Source organism: Halteromyces radiatus, assembly GCF_025201355.1.
Source record: "Halteromyces radiatus strain CBS 162.75 chromosome Unknown BX664scaffold_3, whole genome shotgun sequence".
In the NCBI taxonomy this organism is placed as follows: Eukaryota; Fungi; Mucoromycota; class Mucoromycetes; order Mucorales; family Cunninghamellaceae; genus Halteromyces; species Halteromyces radiatus.
In genome coordinates this window covers 850,241-866,409 of record NW_026251689.1, presented here as the reverse complement: position 1 = coordinate 866,409, position 16,169 = coordinate 850,241, and the positions used below count along the sequence as shown (strand labels likewise).

The 16,169-nt window shown below is 30.5% G+C and overlaps 8 protein-coding genes across 8 annotated transcripts; 6 read left to right on the top strand and 2 right to left on the bottom strand.

Annotated features, from left to right (window-relative positions):
• Positions 1–20: 20 nt before the first annotated feature.
• On the bottom strand, positions 21–1,387 carry BX664DRAFT_378530 (cytosolic Fe-S cluster assembly factor NBP35). Its single transcript, XM_051548831.1, has 4 exons — positions 1,287–1,387; positions 1,128–1,221; positions 263–1,042; positions 21–173 (listed from the first exon to the last, which is right to left on the bottom strand). Exons 1-4 carry the CDS (start codon positions 1,335–1,337, stop codon positions 151–153), a joined length of 948 nt encoding a protein of 315 aa, XP_051401241.1. The 5' UTR covers positions 1,338–1,387; the 3' UTR covers positions 21–150.
• An 869-nt stretch (positions 1,388–2,256) lies between these two features.
• Positions 2,257–2,955, bottom strand: BX664DRAFT_364632 (uncharacterized protein; the record flags this gene model as incomplete). Its single annotated transcript, XM_051548430.1, has 3 exons — positions 2,257–2,321; positions 2,399–2,593; positions 2,934–2,955. 3 exons carry the CDS (start codon positions 2,953–2,955, stop codon positions 2,257–2,259), a joined length of 282 nt encoding a protein of 93 aa, XP_051401240.1.
• A 431-nt stretch (positions 2,956–3,386) lies between these two features.
• BX664DRAFT_328156 (uncharacterized protein) lies at positions 3,387–3,953 on the top strand (the record flags this gene model as incomplete). Its single annotated transcript, XM_051544553.1, has 2 exons — positions 3,387–3,429; positions 3,511–3,953. A coding segment is annotated over exon 2 (236 nt), but the record flags the coding sequence as incomplete, so codon positions are not given.
• Positions 3,954–4,140: 187 nt separating this feature from the next.
• BX664DRAFT_357295 (kinase-like domain-containing protein) lies at positions 4,141–6,490 on the top strand. The gene is made up of 5 exons (XM_051547942.1): positions 4,141–4,329; positions 4,415–4,838; positions 4,940–5,189; positions 5,258–5,652; positions 5,759–6,490. Exons 1-5 carry the CDS (start codon positions 4,299–4,301, stop codon positions 6,426–6,428), a joined length of 1,770 nt encoding a protein of 589 aa, XP_051401238.1. The 5' UTR covers positions 4,141–4,298; the 3' UTR covers positions 6,429–6,490.
• Positions 6,491–6,561: 71 nt separating this feature from the next.
• BX664DRAFT_94569 (uncharacterized protein) lies at positions 6,562–7,145 on the top strand. Its single transcript, XM_051549804.1, has one exon. The coding sequence runs from the start codon at positions 6,604–6,606 to the stop codon at positions 6,994–6,996; it is 393 nt and encodes a 130-aa protein (XP_051401237.1). The 5' UTR covers positions 6,562–6,603; the 3' UTR covers positions 6,997–7,145.
• On the top strand, positions 6,743–9,955 carry BX664DRAFT_328152 (uncharacterized protein). The gene is made up of 8 exons (XM_051544552.1): positions 6,743–7,124; positions 7,191–7,403; positions 7,482–7,591; positions 7,751–7,941; positions 8,026–8,097; positions 8,161–8,309; positions 8,441–9,184; positions 9,254–9,955. Exons 1-8 carry the CDS (start codon positions 7,019–7,021, stop codon positions 9,643–9,645), a joined length of 1,977 nt encoding a protein of 658 aa, XP_051401236.1. The 5' UTR covers positions 6,743–7,018; the 3' UTR covers positions 9,646–9,955.
• Positions 9,956–12,118: 2,163 nt separating this feature from the next.
• BX664DRAFT_357292 (ATPase, V1 complex, subunit H) lies at positions 12,119–14,736 on the top strand. Its single transcript, XM_051547941.1, has 12 exons — positions 12,119–12,359; positions 12,493–12,591; positions 12,667–12,769; positions 12,854–12,932; positions 13,053–13,118; positions 13,185–13,355; positions 13,440–13,550; positions 13,613–13,700; positions 13,765–13,928; positions 14,018–14,147; positions 14,232–14,332; positions 14,452–14,736. The coding sequence occupies exons 1-12, from the start codon at positions 12,213–12,215 to the stop codon at positions 14,567–14,569; spliced, it is 1,377 nt and encodes a 458-aa protein (XP_051401235.1). The 5' UTR covers positions 12,119–12,212; the 3' UTR covers positions 14,570–14,736.
• Positions 14,737–15,227: 491 nt separating this feature from the next.
• BX664DRAFT_328143 (uncharacterized protein) lies at positions 15,228–16,094 on the top strand. The gene is made up of 2 exons (XM_051544551.1): positions 15,228–15,353; positions 15,426–16,094. The coding sequence occupies exons 1-2, from the start codon at positions 15,257–15,259 to the stop codon at positions 15,977–15,979; spliced, it is 651 nt and encodes a 216-aa protein (XP_051401234.1). The 5' UTR covers positions 15,228–15,256; the 3' UTR covers positions 15,980–16,094.
• The last annotated feature ends 75 nt before the right edge of the window (positions 16,095–16,169 follow it).

Below are 16,169 nucleotides of genomic sequence, written 5' to 3'. Positions count from 1 at the left end.
TATGCATGATCCATCAAAGTACATTCAGAAGGAGGAAGAAAATATATTGTTTATTTCGGGAATGAGAAAAAAAAAATAATAAAAGGTGACTATTATACAAAATAAAGAAAGAAAAATAATAATAATAAAATAATGAAATAAAGTGTGTATCTATTCTACTAATCCTTGTAGTTCTATAAAAAAAAAGAAGAAGAGAAAGAAAATGAGTATATATATATATTTGTATGATGAATGTTATTATTATTATTATTATTCTACTTACTTTCAATAATATGTTCAAAAGCAGCACATGCAGGTGAATCGGGATATTCATCCAAGAAAGAAATACCCATATCACAACTTTTAGCCACTCGAGGATCCAATGGAATACGACCTAGTAAAGTAATACCTAATTCTTCAGCCAAAGCTTGAGCACCACCAGAAGTAGGAGGAAAAATGACGGATTCACCTTGACAATTTGGACACACAAAACCAGACATATTTTCCACTAGGCCCAAAATAGGAATACCAGCCTTATGACAAAAATCAATTTCTTTACGTACATCTTGCAGAGCCACTTCTTGAGGTGTAGTGACAATAACAGCACCATCCACACCACTTGGTTTCAAATAAGTTGATACAGAAAGATGTTCATCAGAAGTACCAGGTGGTGTATCAACCAATAAGTAATCCAACTTGCCCCATTCTACGTCTCGAAGGAATTGTTTGATCAGTCCATTCTTCTTAGGTCCACGCCAAATCACAGCATCGTTCTGGTCAGCTAACATGAATCCAATACTCATTACACCAAGGTTCTCTTGTACATAAACTGGTTGCCAACCTGTGTTACTTTGATGGATCTGTTCACCTGCCACACCCATAATTGTTGGTACAGAAGGACCACATATATCGATATCCATCACACCTACTTGTCGATCCTCATCCTGTGATAATGCAAACGCTAGTTGTGAAGTAAAACTGGATTTACCAACACCACCTTTACCGGAGAGTACAAGGATCTTGTGTTGAACATGTTTCATTCTTTCGTTAATAGCTGGGAGATCTGTTTCATAAAAAGAAGAAAGAGATTTTTTTTAAAAAAAAAGTTTAGTAATTGAAATGTTTTTAAGTATAATATCATTTCATACCTGGATCAGGTCCTTTAGGAGTGGTAGCACATATTTGTTGATTGGGACAACCAGCACAAGCATCTTCTTTTCCTGCCTTTTCGCTTTCGGGTCCCTATATAATAATATGAATTAGTTGTCTTTTATAAATCTATCTTATATATATATATATATACATACAGGACAGTGTTCATTGGCATTATTAGGAATCTCTTCTTTTGACGGTGACATTATGTTGATGAGAATATGGTCAGTGTAAGTAAATAAAGATAAAAAAAAAAAAAAAAGAAAAAAAAAAAAAAAAAAAAAGGAAAAAAAGTGGTTAGGTGGCAAAGAGATCTCATTTGTCATCAATCACACCTCAAACGGAGATTCAAATAAACCAAATGTCAAAAGAGAGATGCTGATGGTCGATCGTATAACAATAGAAAAGCCATTTTTGAACATTTAAACTTGCTTTTATTTTCGATGATATTTATTAACTATAATTAGGACCGATATTTATCTAATAATGAAATGACGGAATTTCAGCAATAAGATATCGCAAAAATAGGAAATAAAAAAATATAATAGTAAGGATAGAAAAAAATAGATGACAATAAGAAAAAAGAAAAAATAAAGTATAGTTGCATAATCCAAATTGAATACAAGAAGAAGAAAAGGAGTGACAGTAGTTTCATTGAGTATTTTGAATATCATAATATATATATATATTTAGTCAACAATATCCATTTTTTTTTTATATTTATATATTTATTTTTAACTTACCTGTATTAAATACCATTCTCATGAAGAGGTGATAACATATATTTTTTATATGTTGCTGTATACAGATTGATTATTCATTTTGAATTGAAAACACCAAAGGAAATTTGAAAAAAAAGAAGAGAATGATTAATATACTGTATCATCATCAATCATCAATCAATGTGTTTTGACATATTCTACCAACAATCTTTGGAGTGGTAATGCGACATCCATTTTAGGAAACTATTTTCTTGTGACCCAACAAAAAACTATGAAAACACTGTAAAAATATCAAAAAAAAAAAAAATAATCAACTTGATTCATCTTATAGAAAAATGGATAAATTTTTATTTTTTTTTTTATTATTTTTTATTATAAAAGATTAAAAGAGGAAAAGAGATAACTATCGGAATAATGCTACAAGTACAAAGAATACAAATATCAAGGCAATGACAATACAGACAGATTCTAATAATAATAATAATAATAATAAAAGATCAATTATTTTTTTTTTTTTAATTTAATTTTCAAAATGATTCACTTACTATTATCTTTCACTTTTCGACCAACATAATCTAATTTTCTTCTTGCACGTCGTAATCTTTCATCTGTTCTATCTGCCAACATTTCAGTTTCATCAATCAATTGTACATGAGAATCTAATTCATCACCAATCATTAAACCTAATTCTCTTTGTCGTCCAATTGCTAAAGATAAATGATCTAAATTTTCATCTTGATCTATATATATATTATATAAATGTAATGCTTAGTATATCTATATATATGAGACGATATGATTAAAAATTAATACCATCAATAATTCGTTGCTGTAATTGTAAGATTTGATCATTTTCTAAATTGGTAGGATCCACTTGTTCGGAAGTTGATAAGAATTTAATACTATTTTGATTACCAAGTAATTGATCTCTAGAATGATGATTGCCTGTGGGTGATAATAAAGCATCCAATTTATCTACTTTAACTTGTATTTGGATTAATTGATCTTCATGTTGTTTGGTATTTCTAAATCAGAAACAATGGTTAAAAATAGCTCTTTTATAAATATTTCAAAACTTACGTAGTGCCAGATTGTTCTTCATTAGATAATTCTTGTTCCAAAGAGGTTATACCTTCACGAAGTTGCTTCATATTCTTTTCTATTGTTTTTTCATTTTTGTCATAATTTAACCTAATTAAAAAAAAAAAAAAGGAAATAGTAAAGAATGAAAATCTTGGCAAGAAAGATTAAATAAAATAACTAGGATATCATCTTTTTATTTTTCTTATTGACATTACCCTAGTTCTTTTAATCTATTACGTTCAAATACAGCTGTTAAAGTATTATCAGCTATTAACTCAAGTCGAGAAGCAAGTTTGGTATCCATTTATTAGTTCAAAAAAAAAAAAAAAGAAAAGAAAAGAAAAAGAGCCAAGGAAAAAAAAAGAGTAAGTAAAAAAGTATGGAAAACCAATCTCCGTCTTTCAATTTTTTTTTTCTTTCTTTACTTTCTTTCTCTTATCCTTTTTTTTTTTTTTTTTTGTTTCTTGTCATTTCTTTACAATACCACCACAAGGCAAGTTAAGTTTCATGTTATACATTTATATTATTTTTATACTCATTTTCTTCTTCTTCTTTTTTTTTTTTTTATTTATAGAAATACCAAAATAATGACCAGTTTTATTGATAGACAAACAACTGATTATATTGATTCTGATTTAAGTATTGATGGAGTAGATGATAATAGTCAAGAATCCTCTTTTGATGATGATTATAGTGAAGATAGCGAATATGATGCTGAAGCACAATGGGAAGAAAATATAGCTCAATTGAATGCTCTTTGTTCCTTAGTAATATTTCCTTTTGTAGGGAAATGGTTAGGTAGAAAGTGCTCTTTTTGGTGTAAGTAATATAGAATGATTAAGAAGAAAATGATTTTACTTATTATTATTTATTATTATTATTTAGTATGGTCTCGATGGTCTCGTTCATCTTTTACTTTAGATTATTCATCTTCCTTTTTATCATTTCAATCACTCAATACTATGAAATTTTTATCCCAATAAAACACTTTTTATTTTTTTTTACTGTCAAAATGTTTATGAAATGAAACTTATTTTTATTTTTGATTATCTTGTTATAATATAACTTGTCATATCAATTGGATGATGACAATTTTGAAATGAAAGGAAGTTGAAAGGGTTCACTTGATTTTGCAATCCCGAACTCAACTTTCAATCCGTTGCCAAAGCAAAAGAATTTTTTTTATCTTTTTTTCTTGTAGGTCTTTCTTTCTTTACATTTACTTTTATACCGACTTTTATTTTTTATTTTATATTATTATATTATCTCTGTGTTAGAGGGTATATATATATATATATATATCGTTTTCTCTCTCTATACTTTTGGTTACATTGGTTCAATTGTTGTTATACGACATATAATATGAATTCTTGGAAATTACCGGGTACAAGAAGTAAGATGAGAAACTATTATTAAAATATGTTTTAGATGTTATTATGTTATTTTTTTTATTTATTTTACTCTATTCATACCAATAGAAAAGGAAGCCAAGGAAACCAAGGAAGGAATCTCAACATCGTTAACGGCTGCTATCAACTCATTATCACCTACGTCGTCAGGAAGAGACTCATCCAGTAGAAATAGTAGCAATACCATTACAGCATCATCAACAAATACTAAAACAATATCTCCAATATTATCTTCACCTTCTTCACCTTCTGAACCATATTCAGGTGTATTACTTATTCGAGTATGTGATGCTCAAGGACTTACTATACCTTCTCAAATTAATTTACCTCCACCTCCACCTATACAACCTTTACCACGTAATCGTGACTCTTTGACTCGAAAACAACATTGGTGGCTACCTTATGTGGTATTAGAATTCGACAAGAATGAAATATTGATTGATGCTCTTGGCGGTGATACACAAAATCCAATTTATCAATACAGGGCTCATTTGTAAGTGTATGCGTGTATGTCGGGGAAGAATAATCTGAATCTATTTTTATATGTATCAACTAAACTACTAAACTTTTTTTTTTATCTATTTATATCTATAGTGATGTGTCTAGAAGTTCCGATGTATCCATCTCCATATACTTACGCCCTCCTCCTGAAACAATCGAGCGTCATCATAACAATAATAACAGTCAGTCAACAACAACAACAACAACAAAACTTGCGGACTATTTTTTGGGTAGTGTCAAATTACAACCAAATTTTGATTCAACAAGATTAGATGATCAAGTATTACAAATAACTGGTGGTACTGGGATGATGCATGTACAATTATGTTATAAACCACAACAGGTATTAAAAAAGAAAAAAAAGAGAAAAAAAAAGAGACTAATATATTATTATTATTATTATTATTATAGCAAACATCACCTATAGCATTTGATTCTTTTGATTTATTACGTGTGATTGGTCGTGGTAGTTTTGGTAAAGTATATGTGGTGCGCAAGAAGGATACAAATCGAATTTATGCTATGAAGGTACTACGGAAATCACGTATTATCTCCCGATCAGAAGTGACACATACGATGGCAGAGAAGACGGTATTAGCCAAGATTCGAAATCCATTCATTGTACCTTTGAAATTTGCATTTCAAAGTCCTGATAAACTTTATTTGGTATTGGCTTTTATCAATGGTGGTGAACTTTTTCATCATTTGCAAGTGGAGGGACGATTTGATGAAGAACGATCTCGGTTTTATACAGCGGAACTCTTCTCAGCCCTGGAATGTTTGCATGACTTCAATGTGGTTTACCGGTAAAAAAAAAAAAAAAAAAAAAAAAAAATTGATTTCCCTTTTCTATATATTATTGACTTTTTTTTTTTTTTTTTAAAAAAAAAAAAAAAAAAAAAAAAAAACTAGTGATTTGAAACCCGAAAATATTTTGATTGATTACAATGGACATATTGCGCTCTGCGATTTCGGATTATGTAAATTGAACATGAAAGAAAACGAACGGACCAATACTTTCTGTGGCACCCCAGAATATTTGGCACCAGAATTACTACTTGGACAAGGTTATAGTAAAACAGTAGATTGGTGGACATTGGGTGTATTGTTATACGAAATGATGACTGGACTTCCTCCTTTTTATGATGAAAATACAAATGAAATGTATCGTAAAATTTTACAAGATGAATTACGATTTCCAGATGATATATCAGAAGATGCAAAATCTTTATTACGTGGATTATTAACAAGAGATCCAGAAGAACGATTAGGCAATCATGGTTCAGCAGATATCAAGAATCATCCTTTCTTTGCAAAACATATAGATTGGCGATTATTATTACAAAAGAAATTACAAGCACCTTTTAAACCTAGTGTAGAAAACCAATATGATACAACAAATTTTGATGAAGAATTTACTTCCGAAGCACCTTTGGAATCCCTTGTTGACGAAACTCATATTTCCAAGACAATGCAAGAACAATTTGCTGGGTTTACATATAATCCTTCCAATGATGGACTTTTAGCTGAAAGTTATGTAGGTAGTAGTAGTCATAGTAGTAGTAATAGTAATCATTGGTGAAAATCATATTTTATGTTCTCCTCCCTTTTTTGTCAATAAAAGAGACTTTTTTTTTAAAGTTCAGATTAGCCACGTGGGCTTTTTTTTTTTTTTGTCTCCCTCCTTTTTTTGTTGTTGTTGTTGTTGTTGTTGTTGTGTATGTCTCTCGTTTAGTGTAACTACCAAAAATGTGACCATGTTCGTTTTTTTTTTTTTGAGTGTGAAAAAAAGGTCGAAAATAAAGGTTTTTTTTTTTTTTTGGTCTCTCTTTCTTTTCTCTCTCTCTCTCTTTCTTTCTTTTTCATTCGTCTCACTCTTTCCTTTTCCATTTCCTCTTCCTCTTCTTCCCCTTTTTTTCACTTTTTTTTTTCTTTTTTCTATCTTTCTTTTTTTCTTTCTTTCTTTCTTTCTTTCTTTTTCTATTCATTACATATACAGAATATCTCTATATATACATAACTATATATTTTATATACAATATACACCATCACCACGTACACATACATATTCTTTCTCTGTCATACACACACACAAAATACATATAACTTATCCCATCCTAAGGTCACTTCCTACCATTACGCCACTTTAGGGTATCTTGACATCACAATATTATGGACTCTTCCCAATGTACACTTGTGATATTAGAGCCAACTCAAAACTACTATAGCAAATTAGCTTATCCTTATATAGATACCTTGACTTCTGTCTTTGGAGAAGGTATAAATTGTTATATATATTATTATTATTATTATATATTAATTTTTTTTTTTTAAAAAAAAATAGTGATTTCACTAGAATATGATGAAAGTTATTTGGATTTACAACAACAAAAATATCATCATAATACACTTTTCTTTATGGATTTGGATATGGTACAAGAACCTGATGATCAAGTCTCTGTTAGTTCATCTAGTAGTTCTTATACAGCAACGTTGGATTGTCGACTTGGTTGGATAAAACGATTATCTCAACATTTTATTCAATACCCTTTGATAGGTAATAAAAAAAAAAATTCGGATAACTTCGGCTTTTATTATTATTATTATTTATTCATTTTATTTTATCTTAACATAGTATGTTCTATGGAATCAAGTTCTACTTTTATGCTGGATTGTCTTCATGCTGGTGCTACTGATTTCTTACGCAAACCTTTATATTTACCTGTTATTCAAACATTATTCTTGGTAAATTAATATAATTTGTTATTCACTTCCTTCCCCTCCCCCCCCCCAATTCTTTCTTTCTTTTTTTATTTTTATTTTTATATCGAATGATTTATTAATATGTGTTGTCTCTCTCTTACTTTTTTTTTTATTTTATTTTATTTTTTTTTTTTTTATTAGAAATTACATCGCCGACAGGGACCCGAGTCTCCAACCACTTCTTCTACTACCTCTTCCACCTCCAATTCAACTACTACTTTGGAAATTGCCACTGCTACTAAATTACATCAAGATGATTATTACTTTTTACCAAGCATTCAACCTGAAGATATCAATCATCGATTTAAAGAAATTGTTACAAAAGATATTCAGTAAGTTTTATTTTTTTTCTTTTTTTCTTTCTTTTCTCTTTTTTTTTTTTTTTGATTTATAACCAACTTTTTTTTTTTTAATAGATTGACTAAAGTGATGATGGATATTTATGCTCCTCCTTTACCCTTTCCAACTAAATATATACCACTTTCAAGGTAAAATCATCACATAATATATTACTATTTTTTCTAATTTCGTCACCATATATTATTTAATAGTCGACAAGCTGATGAATTGAAAGTCAAACTAAAACAATGGGATTTTTCACCTTTTGAATTCAATCGTGATGAATTGATTCATTGTGTTTATCTTATATTTGAAATGACTTTGACTTCACCAGAATTATCTCATCTTACTGTCACTCAAGGTATATCAAATAAATAAAAAAAAAGGGGGGAAACCGGGAAAAGGGAGGGAAATAGGGAGCCATGGGATGAACAAAATATTTATTTGAAACTTATTTTTTTTTTTTAATTATTATTACAATTTATCATGTAGATCAACTTTATGATTTCATCATTGATTTAGCCAATGCATATCATGATGATAATCCTTACCACAATTTTGCTCATGCCGTAGATGTTTTACAATGTATTTATTATTTCTTGTGTCAATTGGAAATCCTGTCATGTCGATCATCCAATGGAAAGAACAAAATGGAACCTAAACACGCTTTTGCCTTATTGTTATCTGCTATTGGACATGACGCTGGTCACCCTGGTGTGAACAATATGTTTTTAATCAATTCAAGAACCCCTTTAGCTGTGATGTACAATGATCGTTCTGTATTGGAATCACTACATTCGATGACTCTCTTCCAATTAATCAAAAAACATGGTTTAGATCAATGGTGGACAGGTGATGATTATCAATGCTTTCGACAAATCATTATTTCCAGTATTCTTGCAACTGATATGGCTCTCAACAATGATTATGTGACCAAATTTAAAAATGCTGCAACCACTTTACAACATCAACAAACAATAGATCCGATGTTATTATGTACAGCATTGATCAAATGTGCCGATGTCAGCAATGTGACAAGACCTTTTCGTCGTGGTAAAGAATGGGCTGAACTTTTAGTGGAAGAATTCGCTTCTCAAGGTGATTTGGAACGTGAATTGGGTATGCCTGTTCAAGCAGCAAATGATAGGACAAAAATCATTTTGGAAGAATGTCAAATTGGATTTATTCGCTTTGTGGCTCTAGATTTATTTACTTCTGTCTCTGATTTACTACCAGGTAAGTCCTTTTAATATATATATATTATGTTAACTCACTTTATCATTCCTTTTTTTTTTTTTTTTGTAGAACTCTCATTTACCGTTCAGCAAATGAAACAAAATCTTCAACAGTGGGAAATCGAAAAAGCCAATCAAAAGGAAAAGAATCAACAATCATCGAATGGATTGGATATTTTATCGACAGCGACAAATACCACTGCAGGAACAAAACGTCGTTTATCTTACTGTTTGGAAGCTTCAACACCTCCATCCTTGAATACTCCTTTACGACGAGGAAACGATACCACAAATTCACCAGGTTTCCATTATCATCATCATTATTTGAATTCATCATCATCATCTCCCAGTAAAAAGAAATCCATGGTCGATCATTCTCAATCAGTATCAACAGATCCTATATCGAAATCAACTACCAATACTTTTTCTTCTTCATCATCATCTTATTGTATACTTCAATAGCTTATCTTCATATTATTTTGCATTCTCTCTTCCTCTCACTTCTTCTGCTCTCTCTATTCCTTACATCATTTTTTTTATCATTATTAGTATTATTGTTATATTCTTTTTTTTTCATGTTGCATATATATATATACATACATTTGTATCATCATACTTCCTTATCATTCAATCCCCCCTTCTTATCTCAATCTAGTTTAGTTTATCAACACACATTGTTCACATACTTGTTTTATCAGATTAGTATCTCTATTATTATTGTTTACGATTGTATTTTTTCTTCTTGTCCCTATATTTACAATAAAAAAAAAACGATCATCTTATGTTTTTTTTTCTTATATAGATTGATTCGATGTTTTGATAAACGATAGACTTGTTTTGACAAGGCGTCAAAACCATGTGGATAATGCTGTTTTTGGATAAAACCAACTGACATGTAGTGACACAAAGTGTTGAAAAAAAATAGATTTATCTTTTTTTTTTTTGACAAATCACCTTTGTCTTCTATAACGAAAGCAAAATAAAAAAAAACAAAAACAAAACAGGATATTCCACAATGATTTTACCTTTTTGCCTATCTTTTTTTTTTTTGTTCCAACTATTACTTTTGTTCCTAACATTCTTATTTGCTTATTTGTTTGCTTATTTGTTCATCAATTTGTTTATTATTTTTTTTTTTTGGAGTTTGTTATTTGTTTGTGTTTAACTTTCAAATCAACCATCTGATCATATGAGTAAACGTTTAAGGTTTTGTGTCACATGGTCATGGCCCCCTCTTATTTTCCCCTTTTTCCTTCTGGCGGTGAAAGAACAAACCATTATCACTTTTTTTTTTTTTTTTTTTTTTTTTTTTTTTTTTACCCACACACAAATATACACACACAGACTCTAATAGTTTCCGTTTGATATTTCTTTTAGTAGGACTCTCCTAGATTGTTTGTTCATAATAGAATATATCTTTTTTTTTCTGTTAGTCATTTAATAAGAGAAGTCTTTTTTTTTTTTTTTTTTTTTTTTTTTTTTTTTTTTTTTACTCCTTGAGATGCATCTAGTAAAATACATAAAATAACTGTTTTCTCTCTCTCTCTCTTTCTCTTTTTTGATAATAATAGAAAAACATCTAAAGGAACGATTACCGTTACGATGCTCGTGTCTTTAAACAAAAATCAATTCATCTAATCGATCAGTAAGCAATCTCCTGGAAAAGAAAATCCGCTCTAGGGAAGAAGCATCATCAGGCAGCAATCTACAGAATGATAACAACAAAAAGGTATAAATCAAGAAAATAGACTCTTTGTTTTTTTTTCTTTTTTTTCCTTTTGATTTCACTCATGGATGAAAAAAGAAATTTAGCTGAACAATTGAAACGTCGATCCTTTATCCAAATCGGTAAAAATCAAGTGCTCTCCACAAAAGAATCGCTTTTTCAAAAGTTCAAGGTAAATAAACTTTTTTTCTTCTCTTTTGTAAACAAAGCCAACGAAACCTTATTTTTTTTTTTGAAGACAAGCTCACAAGGTGCTCCTCTTCCACTGAACAGTAATTTGAAGGTTGAATTACCTCATATTGAACATCTTCAACCTATCGACACGGATTTACACTTGACCTCTGACTACTCATCCTTGTCTCTTAACAGCCCTTCTGATGATCCCATAGCAACTGATGAAGACACCACCGTCACCAAAATATCTACTAATAATACTAATATGAATCCTAATACAACAACAATAATATCATCGCCTTCATTACTATCAAATGAGATCCATCATCATCATCATCATCATCATCATCACCATTATCATCATCACCATCATCATCATGATGATAATATTAGTAAGGTTCATATAGATGATCGTCCTCTTATTAAGCGACCTTCCATTCTTCATAAAATATGGTACTCTAATCCACGATCATCTCATCCTGCTGTTGTTTGTGATGAATTTAATGCTATGGATCACACTGCTATTCTTACAGAAGAAAGTAAAAAAAAAAAAAAAAAAAAAAAAAAGCTACAAAACAACAGGACTTTTTTTTTGTTATCATGCAATGTTGTTTGAAACTCAATTTTTTTTTCTTTATTATTATTATACCATTAGATAAAAGTGATCATAGGATAAATAAGGATGTAACGAGTCAAGATGAAAGCACACAACAAGAAAAGAGGATGATAGGTGGTGAGGAAAACAAAGTGATACTAGCATCCGTTATAGGACGACGACTGAGTACGTTATTATCTAGGTCTAAAAGAAGAAATGAATCAATGATATCTTAAATGACACTACTTATATATATATTTTTCATTTTCCCTTTTTTTTTTTCTTTCTTTCTTTTTTTAAAAAAAGGATTAATAAATGAAATCATCTCATCATGATTATAATAAATACTTTTTTCATTTCATTCACACAGAATTATTTGAATGGCCGCATTTTTTTGTATGAAACGAATTCTTTCTCTCCTCCTCCTTTGTTTCCAATTTGCTTCTTCTTTTTCTTTTTTTTTCCTTACTTCATTCCTCTTCTTATTTTTTTTTTTTCACCTTTCTTCTTCTTCTTCTTCATATACCAATCATCATGTTATCTGCTTACGACAATACCACTCTCGATTCATCTTGTCAGCAAGACTTGATCGAGAACGTGACCTCCAGTTATTCTGTCATTAGCCATCCTTACTTGGATGAATCCATTCAAACTATCAAACAAACCACACTTCCTTGGTCGGTAAGTATTTAAAGTAAAAGATATTAGAATATTCGATATAGATTATGCGCTCATTAATTTTTCTTATGCAATAACCTTTTCTTTTCCCTCCTTTTTTTTTTATATATTTGTCAATTCCATGAGGGGGAATTAGGATTATCAACGTAGTGGGTTATTGACAGAGGATGAAGTGGCTATGATTCAACACGTGGAGCAAGCAACTCCTGAAGATATTCAAATCATTATGAGTGAAGTAAGGACCTAGTGGTGTAATTTGTTTTTCTAATCAACTAATTTTTTTTTTTTTTTTTTTTTTTTTGTATCTTAGCATGGTATTCATTATGCTGGCTTGTATTTAGATTTGATGAACAAACTTGCTCGTGTGGATGCTGTTAAAAAAGTGTTGGTGCTGATTCAAGATATGTTAAACGGTATAGTCTTTTTTTTAATGCTTGCTTCATGGATGATACTTATCTATTTTTTTTTTTTTTTTTTTTTTGATATGGATACTTTAGGACACGAAGATGAACGTATTGTTCTCTTTCATCAAGCAAGTCAATACAAACAAGGATACCCCTTCCTTCCATTTCACAAGTAAAGTATTACAAAAAAAAAAGTAGTAAGGGATCCAAAGTGAATACTACCTTTTTTCTTTTGCCCTAGATCTTCTTACTTATTCTTTTTTATTATTATTTTTTTTTATCTTTCTATTAGAGCTTTGTCAATCAATGATGAATTCATTGGAGTTCAATCAAGCAAAATTCTCACACTTTTAATTTGGTAAGTATGAGGTTCAAGGGAGAAAGAAATGATGATTTTTCTAACTTTTTCTTTCTTTCTTGGAAGCTCAACAGAACAGCGAGATGTTGATATTGAAGAATTGTTTCGATGGATGACTTTCCAATTACAAAGCCAAAAGCCATATGTGATTGATTTGAATGTTCAGATCCTCAATTGCCTTTTTCATATTCCATCCTATCGATTGGTGTTTTGGCAAACTCTTCATGCCATGGATTCGTAAGTTTGATATATTCTGGTGATAAGGGTAGTGATTGTGATTTTAACCAGATTTTTTTTTTTTGTATATGCATATATCATCAGTTTGATCTCTATTCTTCTACAGAATGGCAATAATCCTCAAAAGACATATGAAGTTCTCTTTGCTGTTTGGTTATTGACATTCCAATCCAAGATAGCAGGACATCTCAATGAGTAAGTTTAAAAAGACAAAAAAAAAAGATGGAGTACTAAGAGATATTCTGGGAAATATCTAGGAAATACGATGTGATACCTACATTGATGGAAATTGCTAAATCAGCCGTCAAAGAAAAGGTGATTCGTATAACTATGGCCATCTTTAAGGTAAAAGAATATGATATCCAACTTTCTTATACTGATGAAATATCCTTTCTTACCCTTTATATAGAATCTGATTGAACGGGCTCCCAAGCAAAACTTAGCGGCGATGTTAGTAGCTGACTTGTTATCCTTTGTTCAACATCTCAGTACACGGAAATGGTCGGATCAAGAACTGGTAGATGATATTGCTTATATCGAAAAAGAATTGCAAGAAAACTTCCAAAGTTTGACGTAAGTATTTTGGAGAGAAAAAAAAAAAAACGGATGTATAGAGCGAAAAGATTGAACTCTTTTTTTCTTTATCATGCTTTTTGTTTTAGGACGTTTGAAGTTTATGCATCCGAAGTGGAAACTGGCAAGCTAGAGTGGTCACCACCCCATCAGTCTGAAGTCTTTTGGCAACAAAATGCAAATAAATTGAATGAAAATGATCATCGATTACTAAAGCAAGTATTTAACGGAAGAGAAAAGAATCAATAATAACTCTGATAATGAACTGACTTTTTTGTTTTTGTTTTTGTAACGTCTAGGCAACTTGCTCGTTTACTAAATGTGACTCAACAAACTTCTGTACTTGCCATTGCATGTCATGATCTAGGACAATATGTCAAACATGTATCAAAGGATGGAAAAAGGTAATATGTATATGTTTAATAAAAAAAAATAAAAAAAAAAACTCTGATGTGCGTGTGTATGTATCATTTTGTGTACCCATTCATTAATGTTTTTTTTTTTTTTTTTTTGCGTTACTTAGACAACTGGAAATAGTAGGAGCAAAACAGAAAATCATGGAACTCATGACACATCAGGATCAACAGGTCCGTTATCAAGCATTGACAGCTACTCAAAAATACTTTGCCATGGCATCTTGAAATCACCATTTTATTCTTTGTTCGTTAGGGTCTTTTTTTTTGAACTTTTATATAATATATATATTTTGTTATGACAAACTTTGTTTTTTTTTTTATCATCAGACTTCCAATGATATTTCTCGTTTGACAACATGATTGACTCTTTTATAGATTGATCAAAGGGAGAGGTGTTTGTGACTCAATGGGGAGACATTAGCTGGTTGCAATGTCGGAGCTAGTGTAACCTTGGAAGTAGGAAGACCATTACAACAAGCATAATATAGCAAATAAGTGTGTGAAAAGAGGGGGAGGGGGTGAATGACTTTGCACATTACATGAAAACAATGTGACATTATTTATATTATTATTATTATGATTACTGTTTACTGCAAACTAATGTCAAAAACAGAGGCAAGATTAAAAATTCAACGAAAGGGATGATGATCATTTTCGTGGCGGTGTTTTTTTTTATTATTATATATACATATATGTACATATACACAGAGGAAAAGCTGTTTTCTTTTTCAAAATCACTCTCTCACCTGACTCTTACTTCTTATTTGGGATTTTTTTTTTCGAACTCAATTTGAGTTAGATGTGGGCGTAGATGAATATAAAGCTGTATTTTTCCCTTTTTTTCCCTTTCTTTTTCTTTATCTTTTATCTTTTCTTTTTTTTTTTTTTTTTTTACTATCAATTCATTGAACAATGTTGCGTGTTTATTCTGTGATGCAGTTGGAACCTCTCTGGACCAAACCCTTATTGTCTCATTATTATACTACCATTGAAGAGAATCCCATCCCAGGTAATTGATACAAATATATACATATGTACCTTGAATATGAAACTAAATGTATTTTATCGTTTTTACTGATAGCTGACGTTAACCAAGATATTACTGAAACTCAGGAACGAGAAATACAAGAAGAAGAAGAACAGGAACAACAATTGGCAACAGGTTATTTGGAAATTGAACAACAACAACAAACTCAACTACAAGAAATGGAACAACAACAACCACCTGAAGAAGTAGTGATATTGGAAGAAGAAGAAGAAGAAGAAGAGGAAGAAGAAAAAAAAGAAGAAGAAAAACCAGTGTTTTCGAGTAGTCCCAGGGAACAATCAACTATTCACGACGATCATCATCAAGAAGAAAAGCAAGATATCAGGCCACCTAGTGTGGGCATCAATTGTGATTTAACAAGTATTACTGAAGAACAACAACCAGTCAGTGGTTCCTCCTTGATCTCCTCAACTGGCTCTTTCCCAGAAACACCTACATCCACAACATCTAGTTCACCTCCTCGTCGTCGTATTCGCCGGGATTCCAAGTTCACTGAACGACGCAAAAGCATGACTAACAAGTTGAAACGCGCCTTTTCTTCAAACAGCAACAGTCAAAGCAAACGAAGCTCCATCATTTCCCAGTAGACATTGATTAGTTATTATAGTTTAGTTTATGTGGAGTGATAGTTTGAACTTTGTTTCTTTCTATCTTTTGTATTCATCTCCGCCTCCCCCTTTCCATGATTTTTTTTTTTTTTTTGTACTTTACATATATTTATAGTTATTTATTATTATTACCACTCTTTTATATTTATATATACATATTTATACCTTA